General features: G+C 37.2%; 1 protein-coding gene across 1 annotated transcript; it reads right to left on the bottom strand.

Annotated features, from left to right (window-relative positions):
* Window positions 1-7,489: 7,489 nt before the first annotated feature.
* LOC107741359 (interferon-induced very large GTPase 1-like) lies at window positions 7,490-12,071 on the bottom strand. The gene is given in 3 exon segments (XM_016554068.1): window positions 7,490-8,599; window positions 9,271-9,927; window positions 9,930-12,071. Coding segments are annotated over 3 exon segments (3,852 nt in total). The 5' UTR covers window positions 12,057-12,071; the 3' UTR covers window positions 7,490-7,531.
* Window positions 12,072-12,752: the final 681 nt, after the last annotated feature.

Genomic DNA, 12,752 nt, shown 5'->3' on the forward strand with positions numbered 1-12,752 from the left:
TATATATATATATATATATATATCATTAAGAGGTTTTTAAATACAAACCATTACTTCTGGCTAAAATATGAGTCTATAATCCATAATAGCACTTCCTCCAGTGATAAAGTCCACCCCTTGTTGTCTCTCACATCAAAATCCATCCACATATTTCTTTAGAACTGTTTTGGACTGTTTTGGCTTGTAAACGGTGCTTGATCTGTGCAGATTTCTCTCCTGATTCAGACAAGATGACTTTTTGACGTCAGAAAGCAATATTATGTATTATAGACTCATATTTTAGTCGGTTTAAAGTTAAAAACGTCTTGATGAATTTGTTTCTTACAAACACACAGCTTTTCTCTTCACAAGACATTAACTGATGGACTGGAGTGGTGTGGATTACTTGTGGATTATTGTGATGTTTTTATCAGCTGTTTGGACTCTCATTCTGACGGCACCCATTCACTGCAGAGGATCCATTGCTGAGCAAGTGACGTAATGCTACATTTCTCCAAATCTGATGAAGAAACAAACTCATCTACATCTTGGATGGCCTGAGGGTGAGAACATTTGCAGCAAATATTCATTTCTGGGAGAACTATTCCTTTAAAACAAACATATTCTTCATATGCTCTACACAATTCACATGCTGCTAAAATTGTGAGGGTAGCATGTTAGCATGCTATTGTGACATTCTCTGCATGTGTGACAGAAATCTGTTGCTGTGTAGTCATCCAGTGTGTTGTAAACAGCATCTGGGAGCGCTGCTGTCTGGGATCAGTCAGATCGGGCCTGTCAGACTGATCCCAGCGCAGCGTTTGTCCGGTTTTCCTGTACGGATGAGTGATGTCTCCAGTGCTAGAGAACACTGTTGATGTGACCATATGTTATGTAAAAACAGCGAGATCATGACCTAATCCTCCGCTGCTCAATATTACGCAATGATCCAGTAGTGCCATTCTCATCGGAGTGTCACAATGAAAATACGAAGAGATTTAGCACAGAATCAGACCTTTTCTTTTTCTGTCATTTTACTCTTTCCATGTCATGCTCTACTGTGTGATCAGGAGCTCATCAGGCAAAAGCAACAGGAATCTAGTTCCTGTCCTGATCAAAGTCATTGTGTGTAAATCATGTCAGAGATAAATCCATCAGTGAATGTGTCAATGGGGGGCAAATCAATTGACCGCATTCTACATCTGAATGTCTGTGGGAGGGAAATATGACGGTTAACCCTGTGCATAACCCTGTGTTTTTTTTTTTATAATCATGAGTTTTATAGCTATAATGTTGGTCATTTATTTAAAAAAAAAAACTACATAGACTTCTGAATAATATTTTGGCATATATATATATATATATATATATATGCCAAAATATTATTCAGAAGTCTATGTAGTTTTTTTTTTTAAATAAATGACCAACATTATAGCTATAAAACTCATGATTATAAAAAAAAAAACACAGGGTTATGCACAGGGTTAACCGTCATATTTCCCTCCCACAGACATTCAGATGTAGAATGCGGTCAATTGATTTGCCCCCCATTGACACATTCACTGATGGATTTATCTCTGACATGATTTACACACAATGACTTTGATCAGGACAGGAACTAGATTCCTGTTGCTTTTGCCTGATGAGCTCCTGATCACACAGTAGAGCATGACATGGAAAGAGTAAAATGACAGAAAAAGAAAAGGTCTGATTCTGTGCTAAATCTCTTCGTATTTTCATTGTGACACTCCGATGAGAATGGCACTACTGGATCATTGCGTAATATTGAGCAGCGGAGGATTAGGTCATGATCTCGCTGTTTTTACATAACATATGGTCACATCAACAGTGTTCTCTAGCACTGGAGACATCACTCATCCGTACAGGAAAACCGGACAAACGCTGCGCTGGGATCAGTCTGACAGGCCCGATCTGACTGATCCCAGACAGCAGCGCTCCCAGATGCTGTTTACAACACACTGGATGACTACACAGCAACAGATTTCTGTCACACATGCAGAGAATGTCACAATAGCATGCTAACATGCTACCCTCACAATTTTAGCAGCATGTGAATTGTGTAGAGCATATGAAGAATATGTTTGTTTTAAAGGAATAGTTCTCCCAGAAATGAATATTTGCTGCAAATGTTCTCACCCTCAGGCCATCCAAGATGTAGATGAGTTTGTTTCTTCATCAGATTTGGAGAAATGTAGCATTACGTCACTTGCTCAGCAATGGATCCTCTGCAGTGAATGGGTGCCGTCAGAATGAGAGTCCCTTGTGAAGAGAAAAACTGTGGGTTTTTATCCATCAAATCCATCAAGATGTTTTTTTTTTTTAAATAACTTAAAACTGTTTCTTCTGGTTAAAATATGAGTCCATAATAATCCATAATAATGCTTCCTCCAATGAAAAAGTTAATCCCCTGTTGTCCTCTCACATCAAAATCCACCCACAGATTTATTTAGATCTGTTTTGGACTTGTAAACAGTGCTTAATCTGTGCATATTTCTCTCCTGATTCAGACGAGACGACTCTTTCACTGGAGAAAGCAACATTATGGATAGAGGACTATATGTCTGGAGTTAAAAATGTATTAATGATGGATTCGTTTCTTATAAGTTTTTATCAGCTGTTTGGAATCTCATTCTGACGGCACCCATTCACTGCAGAGGATCCATTGCTGAGCAAGTGATAAAATGCTACATTTCTCCAAATCTGATGAAGAAACAAACTCATCTACATCTTGGATGGCTTAAGGGTGAGGACATTGAAGGTGAGGGTGAATTAATCAAATATTAATTCATATGTACTATATTAATAGTACACTATATATATATTTACAGTGCCAATATTTGTTTGGATAAAGAATAAGATTTAGGACATACATTGCTTCAATAACAGATGGTGTGTGGAGCATCTGCTCTTCTCTAAAACATCCAACTGAACAAATCCGGGTCCCGTGGGGCCTTCCGATATAGAAACAGATGTAAGAGCTTTGAAAACATGTCAGCTATTCTGTTCTGAACATTAAACTTTTGAGATGGTATTTAGCATCCTCATATGGTGACATCATCAAAGACAGACTCATCAGTATGCCATGATTGACTCACAGCAGTCGGTCTGTATTGACTCACTGTATTTGTGTTACAGTATGTTGTGAGATATAGAAGATGATAACTATAATAGGTTATTTGTGTATAGAAAAGCTACACTTAATCAGTATTTGCACCTTGTTTTCCAATAAAAAAATGCTTCAAAAATGTAAAGCAAAACTGCAACTGATATTTCAAAGTTGTTTTAAAAATATATATTGTGAGTATTTAGTCTTGCTGGCAAATACTTTAAAATTCATTTAGGTTTATGCTTCGAAACAATGTGCTAACAGTCCGAAAACAGATTTAAACCTCTAGTTTTGGATGCTTGGTTATAATTTGCCTGTTTTTATTAGCTATATTTGTGGGTTTTGCACACAAGCAGAAGCACCAGTGAGCTGTTGTTGGTTTTCATACTTCCACTGAAGCATTGTTGAGTCTCTGTCCGTGGTGCTGATCATCAGACCAATGAACTTCACTGTCATTCGCACTCACATTCACCACAAAACATACCTGGTTGCTTAAATCACTCTTGAAATGTGTGCATGTCACCAGACTGTAAAACAAAACATCAAGTCAGCACAAGCACACATTTTCAAGCACAAGTTTGTTGGGTTTGAAATGCTAAAACTGATGTAATTTTGAAAACATTTGTGAAACAGTAAAACACGTTAACGTGACGAATTACACCAAAATTACACTAATTAAACCAAAAGGATCAAATTTACTTAAAAAACAGAAAAATTGATAGACTTTTTTTTTATTATCTGAGGCTATATCTTGAATTGAAGTGTATTTTTCTCATTTTATTATCAACATTTTATTATTTAAATCTAACAATATATCTCAGTAAAAAAGAAGACAAAATATTGATGATTTGTATGCTGTATATTCAGTGCTTTAATTGTGTGTGTGCATTTGTAGTTTTACATTGTAAACTGTCTAACTGTTGTCATGAATATGTGACATGGATTTTCTGTGATGCTCACATTGACGTCTTGAAGTTCAATGGAAGATTTATTTGAGTGCAGAATCCTTCAGACTTTCTGCCAGAGACACAGGCTGGAGGAGGACCTACTCCAAACACACACACAAGCTGTTGATTCATGAGCAAGACTCAGTCCAGAAATACCCGGCAGACGGACATCATTCATTACGTATTCAGTGACAAACATTGCTGTGTGATGCAGAATGAATCGGTGCTCCCCTATGAGTCTATACATAACAGAAATGAATGATTATGATTAGCGTCATGTTTCAGATGACAATAACGTTTAACCCTGTAAAGACTGACATGAAATAATAGTCTGATTTTTTTTGGAACAGTTTATTGAACCTTTAGACCAAATTAAAAAAATAAAAATAAAGTGCATATGAGATTTTTGTTGAGTAACATATTTGAGTTTTAAGGTTTTTATGGTTCATATTGTATGATATAGTGAGAATATGGAAGAAGAGAAAACAGCCCAGTTTTATTCAGAGTCCCAAATGAGCAAAAACATGCGATTTAGTACAGATGCTGATATTTATATGGCCAAAAAGATAAAGGGGGTGATGGCTCCATATCACAGTTTTGGCTTCGGTACAATATTAGAATACACTCTAAAAAATGCTGGGTTAAATATAACCCAGCGCTGGGTTAAAAAGGGACAAACCCAGCTATTGGGTTGTTTTGACCCAGCGGTTGGGTTGCTGGGTCAAAACAACCCAATAGCTGGGTTTGTCCCTTTTTAACCCAGCGCTGGGTTATTTTTAACCCAGCATTTTTTAGAGTGTACAATCGATACTAAATCGATAACATATGACAAATAATGACAAATAAGCAGCATCATAAGATTACTGAATTAAAAACAATTTTATTAAGAACACTTAATGAAACTCTGCAATAACAAATGTGATGCTTGTTTTCAAGCATAAACAAATAAAACAACACAAACAGCAATTCTCAGTGCTCCAAGACAAGTGATACAATCAAAATTTTATGTATTTTATTATTTAACTATTATTGAATTACTATTATTGAATTATACAAAAAAGTGCAATCTTCCTATAAAAAGCGACACATTACATAGAACATCTGGCAGAGGCTATTAGTTTGCATTTACACTCCAAGACTTAATGCACAGATCTGTTTTGACATACTATCAGATTTTTTGTCCTGTCCGTTTCTGTGGTTATCATTGTCAATCATCGCCGTTTCAGATTTAATCTACAATTTAATATAAGGTTGTTGTCAATCCAGAAACTTTGCAATGTGCAGTTAGCAGCATGACAAATGTATATTATATACTATATTATATACAAAAAGCATCATATTGCATTATATACCGTTATATTCACGGAAGCTCAGCGCCACCATACTGACTGAGCGAAAACTCTGATAATGAAACTGAATCAATGAAGCTGACAACACTGCACAACAAATCTCTTACGTACATCATGCTTTTGTATTATTATTATAATGAAAGGATTCAGAGCAACTGTAACATCTCTGATTGACAGAAATGTCTGTGATTGGCTACTTTGCTCAATGCAATTCCTACTGTTCAGATATAGCTAATCACTCCCTCTCACAAAGACATTAGAATTTAAGAAGAGTGCAACCCTGGTCAAATCAAGTTAATTACTATCTTTTTATACCTGATTTAATAAATGGGATTGTGTTTGCATGTTACTGTCTCTTTAAAAGGGTGGACCCTTTTTTAGAAAGTTATAAAATATTGTTGAGTAAAGACATGTATATCTGATTGGCTGTAAAAGCTATGATCCCGCCTCCCATACTGAAAGGAGGATTCTTATTGGTTGGTTAATTTGTCATTGAGGGAAACAGAATCAGATGAAGCAGAGTTGTCAAGAAGAGAGACAGATCGTCTTCCTCCGTCTTTCCTCGGATAAAATCCTTTTGTGAATTCACTGTTTTATTTCTATTTTGAGTGTTTATGGCATGACTTTGTGGGACTCAGCATTATACGAGAGAGTACTTGCTGTGCTTGTTTATGTTCGAATGCAAAGTTTGTTAAATCAGTTAAACGGCAGATGAACTTTAAAAATTACAGGCGTTAGATAAATATTATTATTATTATTTTTTATTTTTTTTTGAGTGTCAAAAAAAGTGGCTTGGCCGCCACCGGAGAGAGAGGATAGCACGTTGGGAGTGGGATTTGAGGTACTTTGCAGGTTATTTTGTTGGCTCAGTTGAGTGAAGAAGCTATTTGGTTTTTATGCGTCCACAACCCACCCGAGCAACGACTCATCCGGCAACGGTGAGGTTGATGTGGAAGGGGGGAGGGGTTAAATAAGCAACGTATTTAAATGCATTTAAGGGAAAGGAAACAGTAAAAGAAAAATACTTTTTGTGAAATAGGAGTGGTCTGATTTGTTAGAAGGATCAGTTAGCAGTCTAGATGACTTGATGTCAAAATCACCTGTTCATAATTCTAGGAACACTCCCCTAATGCAAACACCTGAGTCCACATCCGTGTCACTGGGGGAAAAGTCTTATTTCCATACCATTTAAACATTTACAATTCATGCATCTGAACAAAAGCGCCACTCATTATTAATTGAACCATGTATGAGACTAATAATTATGCACGTTACTAAACACCGCTGGTGCAGCTGTGAAATGTCTTCATCATATCCAGTGACTTTCACTAATTATTAATTCTGGAAGTCTGGACAAAAATAATTACAACCTGGAAGGCTTTGGCCATGTAATATCATGTTGATTAATGTTTGTTCTTGTAGGGATTTTTTTTTTTATCAATATAAATGAGTTATATCATCATATATATAACGACAGGGCTAACAAGGGTAACAAAACAACAAGAAACACCTGGGCAGGCAATCAAGGGGAACCAACCAACAAAGGAACTAAAAAAGGCTTACAAAACATGAACAGGAAATGGGCTGGAGTTCCAATTTTACAATATAAAAAACAGTGTAAGACAAAATAAAATCATACATAAATAAGTAGAGAAGATCAGCTCATTTTAACCAGATTAAGATGAATAAAAAAAACTTCTAAAAAAAATTCTACACTTAATATCACAGGAAAACATGATACAGGATTATGTAAATTATGCCAGGAAAAAGAAACAGTTGTTGTTATTGTGTTGTTATTTTGTCCCAGTTATGAACACGAAAGGAATGAGCTCAGAAGAGAATTACAGGCTGTAGAATGCAAATAATTTACAATATGCAATATATTAAATTCAGACCGAGGATCTGGTAAAATTATGAAGCAGATAGTAAAATTCATTAAAATGGGTAAAGAATTACATGAAGTTATACATAAAAGTTCAAGACAGACACAACAGGGAAAGGGAATTAACAAGCAACTGAAGAATATATGGAATACACCCAGTTAAATCATTCAGGAACTACATGTTAATACTTTATACCGTGCTCTGCAAGTAAGTGGCTTAAAATTGGTTTTATTCTGCTCTGTTACTTTACATTTTTTTAAAGTATTTATCCAAACTCTCAATAGCATCCTGTTTTCTGAGCTTTTTCCACTGATCTGGAATCTCGCCGTTTCCCACACATTTTTTCTTGTAGTGATTTCCCAGATCTTTCTGAAATCTGCAAACGAACCACTTCCAGTATGGCAGCTCAAAGCAGTCAGGAGTGATGCTCCACTTTGCATAAACTCCTCCTGCTTTTCTGTATTCTTTATATGGAAACAATCCACCTAATGTAAGAAAGTCTTTATCACTTGCCACTAAATTTGTGCAAATATCAACACAGAAATTCTGTGATAGAAAGCAACGGTTTCCATTAATTCCAATGAGTCTGTGGAAAGGAACACTGTGATCTCCATCATGGTTTTCTCTGGTGTTGGTGCAGGTGGCTCCACAGAACGGACACTGAACCCAACAGCACTGACAGAGGTGATCAATCAGAAGCTCATCTGGTCTGAACTTGACATCCAGTTTTGTATTATATGTATGAGTGTTGCTGATGTCAGATGTTATGGCACTAAGTTCTTTTCTAATCACATCTTCTAGGAATTTAAAATCAACATCAGCATCATCATGTTTGACTCCACTGAGGTCTTTTTCAGAGAAGATCAGCTCATCTGAGAGCTGCTGTGAGAAACTCTTCAACCACAAACCAACATCTCCACTGTTGACTTGAACGTGTTCAGTAGATTCATGTGCTGCTTTCATGATCTTCTGCTGCAGGAGTTCAATGTTCTCCTTCATCTTGGGTAAAACACTGACACTGAACTGATCAGTGATGTATATACTGACTTCATCTCTGATGAAACTCTTGAAGTGATCTCTGGGATTATTAAAGTAGTCAATGTATTTCTCCAAATCCTCTTCTTCTGCCAGTGTTTCCAGGATGTGCTTCTCCAGATTTGATCTGTTTCCATTCAGTGATGCACATTCTGTTCTCATTTCAGCTGCTAAATCTCTGGCTGTCTTCTTGTAGACACTCTGCTCGATGGGCTCTTTAAGTTTCTGACAGATGTTCTTGCCAAAAATGGCAGCTGATGTTGCTCCATGACAGTATTTCTGGAAAATACTATAGTACTCTTCTCTCTTTTTCTCAACGTATATGACAGGAGCATTTCTGTCTCTGAACAGTCTGTGCTGATCAGTGATCTTCTCGTTTATTCTCTTACAGATGGAAAGAACCAAATCCCTGAAGAATTCTTTCTTGAATGCATATTTTACTGGTCTTTTCTGATGTTCAGTTACTCTCACCATGATGTAATTTGCAAGTTTTTGAATGTAGCTGATGTTGTAGCCCATCTTTGAAATGTTTAACATCTGAATATTTTTTTCTGTTATCTGCAAAATGTCTGTAACTAATGATTTTATTTGGGGTTCATCCTCTTGAGATAGAATGGAACCCAACTTCACTTTAGCTGATCTGAAGGCATTTGTAAAAGCTCCTGTTAATCCACTGGATTTCTTCAACTGCACATAATCTGAATAACTTGGCACAGAGAAAATATCCCTCCAGTGATCTACAGGAGCACTTCCATAGGCATCATTGAGGATCTTTCTCACATCTCTCATTATGTCAATGTCTTAAATTGCAGGAGTGTCCGTGATGATCATATTCAGATACTGTTTCCAAAACAAATCAAACTCTTTCTTCATTGTTTCTTTTTTATTTCTTTGTCTTTGAGTTTTAAGGCAAGCTCTTTGCTCTTTTCATAGAGAGTGTTTACATGAGCCTCATTTAACTTCTTCTTTGTTTCTCTTACAATGTTTCCCTGAAGTTCTTTGATTTTAATGTCAAATGATGGTTTCAAGTGGATTAGTAAAACTTTATCTTTGTCTTTCTCAAATAATTCAGACATTGATTTTTTCACATCCTCACTTGTCATCTTCAGTTCTCTTCGAACATCAGTTTCCTCATAACTTGCTTCATTTTCTATTTTGTTGTATAGTTTGTTCTTAGTCTCCATCATGGCACTGCGAAGACTCCAGGTCCACTTGCTGTATTCGGTCTCCAGTTTCCTGTAGGCTGAAATCTCCAGAGAATTCCTGAATGTGAAGACAAATTTTTCATTCAGTAAAGCCTCCCAGAGATATTTAGTACGATCTTTTAAGCCTTTCAGTGTCATTCCATGTGATTTTGCGGCATGAGAAAGAATGGATTTCTTTAGTTCTTGAATGTTTTCACAGTAGTTTGGGTTTGGTGGTGCCATTGGTGGGCTGCCCTCCCAGAGCTGAGCAAAATACTTCACATCATTCTGAACATCAAATCTAATGACATCACTGAAACATCCTGCATCATAAACTTCCTCCTTAGCAGCGAGTTTTGTCATCTCATTCAGTGTCTCTTGCAGTCGTCTCCTCCCCTCCATGTTTTTCTCTCCAGCTGTGACATGTTTTTCTCTGAAATGTTCTGATGCACAAACACACAACTGGGATTCAGTCTGACCTTCTTCATCCTCATGAAGGCCTGAACAACAATCTGAAGAATGTCCTGCATCTCAGATGGGTTTTCTCCAAATATATTGATCAAGGTCAGATTTGCAAGACCAACAACAAATGTGGCCAATTCATTGTCATGATCTCTTATTGATTTTCCAGCATGTTCTAGAGCACGAAGACCCTCATTATTAACAACCAGAATATAGTCAAAGTTCATCTGTGTTTTCATCTCGTCTGAGACTCTGACCAGCTGCATGAAAGCTCCTCTGGTTGTTCTGCCAGCACTGACGGCAAACTGCAGTCTAAACATGGCATTCAGCATGGTGGATTTCCCAGAGCTCTGAATCCCTAAAACTGACAGCACAAAGACTCTCTGGTCTCCTAGTTTCTGGATGAGTTCATCTAGAACAGCAGAGATCCAGATCAGAGGAACATGAGCAGCATCTCCATCCATCAGCTCCAGTGGAAATCCAGAGATCATCATCTCTGCTGCAAGACTCGAGAGAGAAGAGAAGGGAAACTGCAGGTCTTTCTTGTTTTTCTTCACAGATGAACATGATTCATAGATCTGACCGATCTCCCTCATGATGTGCTCCACACCAAAGGTTGCAGCTTGAAGCTCCTCAGATATCTTCTCAAGTTCTGTTTGTTCTGCTATGAGTTGTTCAGATTCATCATGATTCTCTTTCGATTTTACAACTGCTGACCACTTGTGATGTAGAGCAGAAAGATCAGCTGATCTACGTTCATCCAGGAGGATTCTGAGCCACTTGAAGAAATACACCTTATTTGCAGCTTCTGAATTCATTTCTTTAATAAAAAACTTCATAAACTCGCTGATTTTAGATATATGCTGTTGTTCACGGATTTTCTTTAGTTCTATATGTTTTCTGCTTATGTCCGTTTCTGTCTCATATGCTCGAGGTCGATGTAGTTCCTTGTTCTTCTGACTCCACTGATGCCACAGTTTCCCCTGATGAGGCAGAAATGATTCTTTGATTTCTGTCAGATCTTTCTTCTCCAGTAAACTCATCATCTGCTGTGCTGCTGCTCTTCCTCTCCTGCAGTCATCATCATCTTCCTCATCTACTCTGATGTCTGAGTGTCTGGACACATCTTCGAGTCTGAAAGTGAAAGATGATTCTGAGAGACACTCATTTATAGCTCTTCTGAGTTCTTCAGATACATCTGCCTGACTTCTGTATTTCAAACCAATTTTTAATTTTCCATTATTCATCTCAGTTACAGTAGATTCATCCTCAGTAAGAAGACAAATGAGGGGCTTTCTGTTTCTGAACAGGCTTTGGATCTTTGCTGCATGTCTGTCATTTCTGTGAAGTTCAGGTAGAAGAACAACATTGACTGAGGCCATTTCAGTGAGGATCTGCAGCTGTTTCTCATGGTCTCCTGCATCACCGTGTAGATTACAGAACGCAACACAGTCAGTGAATTTATCATCATATGTTCCAGAGGGACAGAACCAGGCGATCTCCACCACTCCATCCATCAGGACTCTGGTGCTGCTGCTGCCTGGGCAGTTCCTGTGGAAGAACGTGTTGTGTTTCTCATTGATCAAACTGTTCATCAGCTGAGACTTGGATGAAGACACAGAGCCAAACCTGAAGAAAAACACCATTGGAGTTTCTGCCTTGTAGATCGGCTGGGTTTGACTGATCGTTTCATTGCTGTTGTTTCTCATCTTCCAGCTCTTGTTGATTTGTCCGAATGTCCAGAGAGGAAACTCAATCTGTCGTGTGAATGGATCAGGAACAAGCAAAGGCAGAGCGTACTGACAGTGGGACAGTTTAGTCACCATTAGCTGCTTCAGGAAACCATCAGCACAATGAAACACAGCCATCTGAATATCCATCGGGTGGATTCGCTCAGAATGACTTGTTCCTTTATTAGACAAAGACATTTCTTTCAGATTATCACTTTTGTCTTCAGATGATTCAATGTCTCTTTGTTGCATGTGATGTTGTTCATTGGTATCTTTAACATTATTGTATTTTGCTCTGTAGTTCATCATCAGTAGTTTTTGTATGAAACTCCAAACCAGCTTCTTCTCAGCACAAGACATATGGGACTTTAATGAATGAGCCGTAAACTGAAGAACTTCTATAATTTTCTGTTTATTTTTGTTCTTGTCGAGATGAAGTCTTTGAAATAGTTGCTCTATTTTTTCTCTCCCAGTCTTTTCCTGTATGTGTTGATCTAGACTGACTCCTGCTGGTCCATCATCCTTAGTTTCTCCCTGTTGTATAGAAAATAAAATAATGCTAGATTTGTTTTATTCATTGTTAAATATAAATCAGAAAAGCCATTTGCAAACTGATTGCGTCAGAGTTTCATTAAAAAATTCATAACTAAATAAACAAATAAATAAGTTCTTTACACTTAAGCATAACAAGCATTACAGCAGCAGATCAATAACTGGTTGATATGAATTGTAAAAAAATATTTTGTTGTTGTTGTTGTTAATTAAAATTCAATAATGATATTTGACAACTTGAGAGGGACTTAATATTGCTGGTCACAGTTTCAGGATCTCAAACTATCTGGTGCCACAACATTACAAAAGAAAAAAAAATTGTCAAAAAAAAAAAAGACCAAATTAATACCCGTGGCTCCTGACGATACACTGAGGTCTTATGAAGCGAAATGATCAGTCTGTGCAAGAAACTGAATTTTTTTTGCAACATTATTACCATTGATCCACAGCCTGGGCAAACTGTTCTCAGTGCATGTGTTCACGACTGGCGCATAATGGCATATG

Source organism: Sinocyclocheilus rhinocerous, unplaced genomic scaffold, assembly GCF_001515625.1.
Source record: "Sinocyclocheilus rhinocerous isolate Xijiao unplaced genomic scaffold, SAMN03320098_v1.1 scaffold1818, whole genome shotgun sequence".
NCBI classification, from domain to species: Eukaryota; Metazoa; Chordata; class Actinopteri; order Cypriniformes; family Cyprinidae; genus Sinocyclocheilus; species Sinocyclocheilus rhinocerous.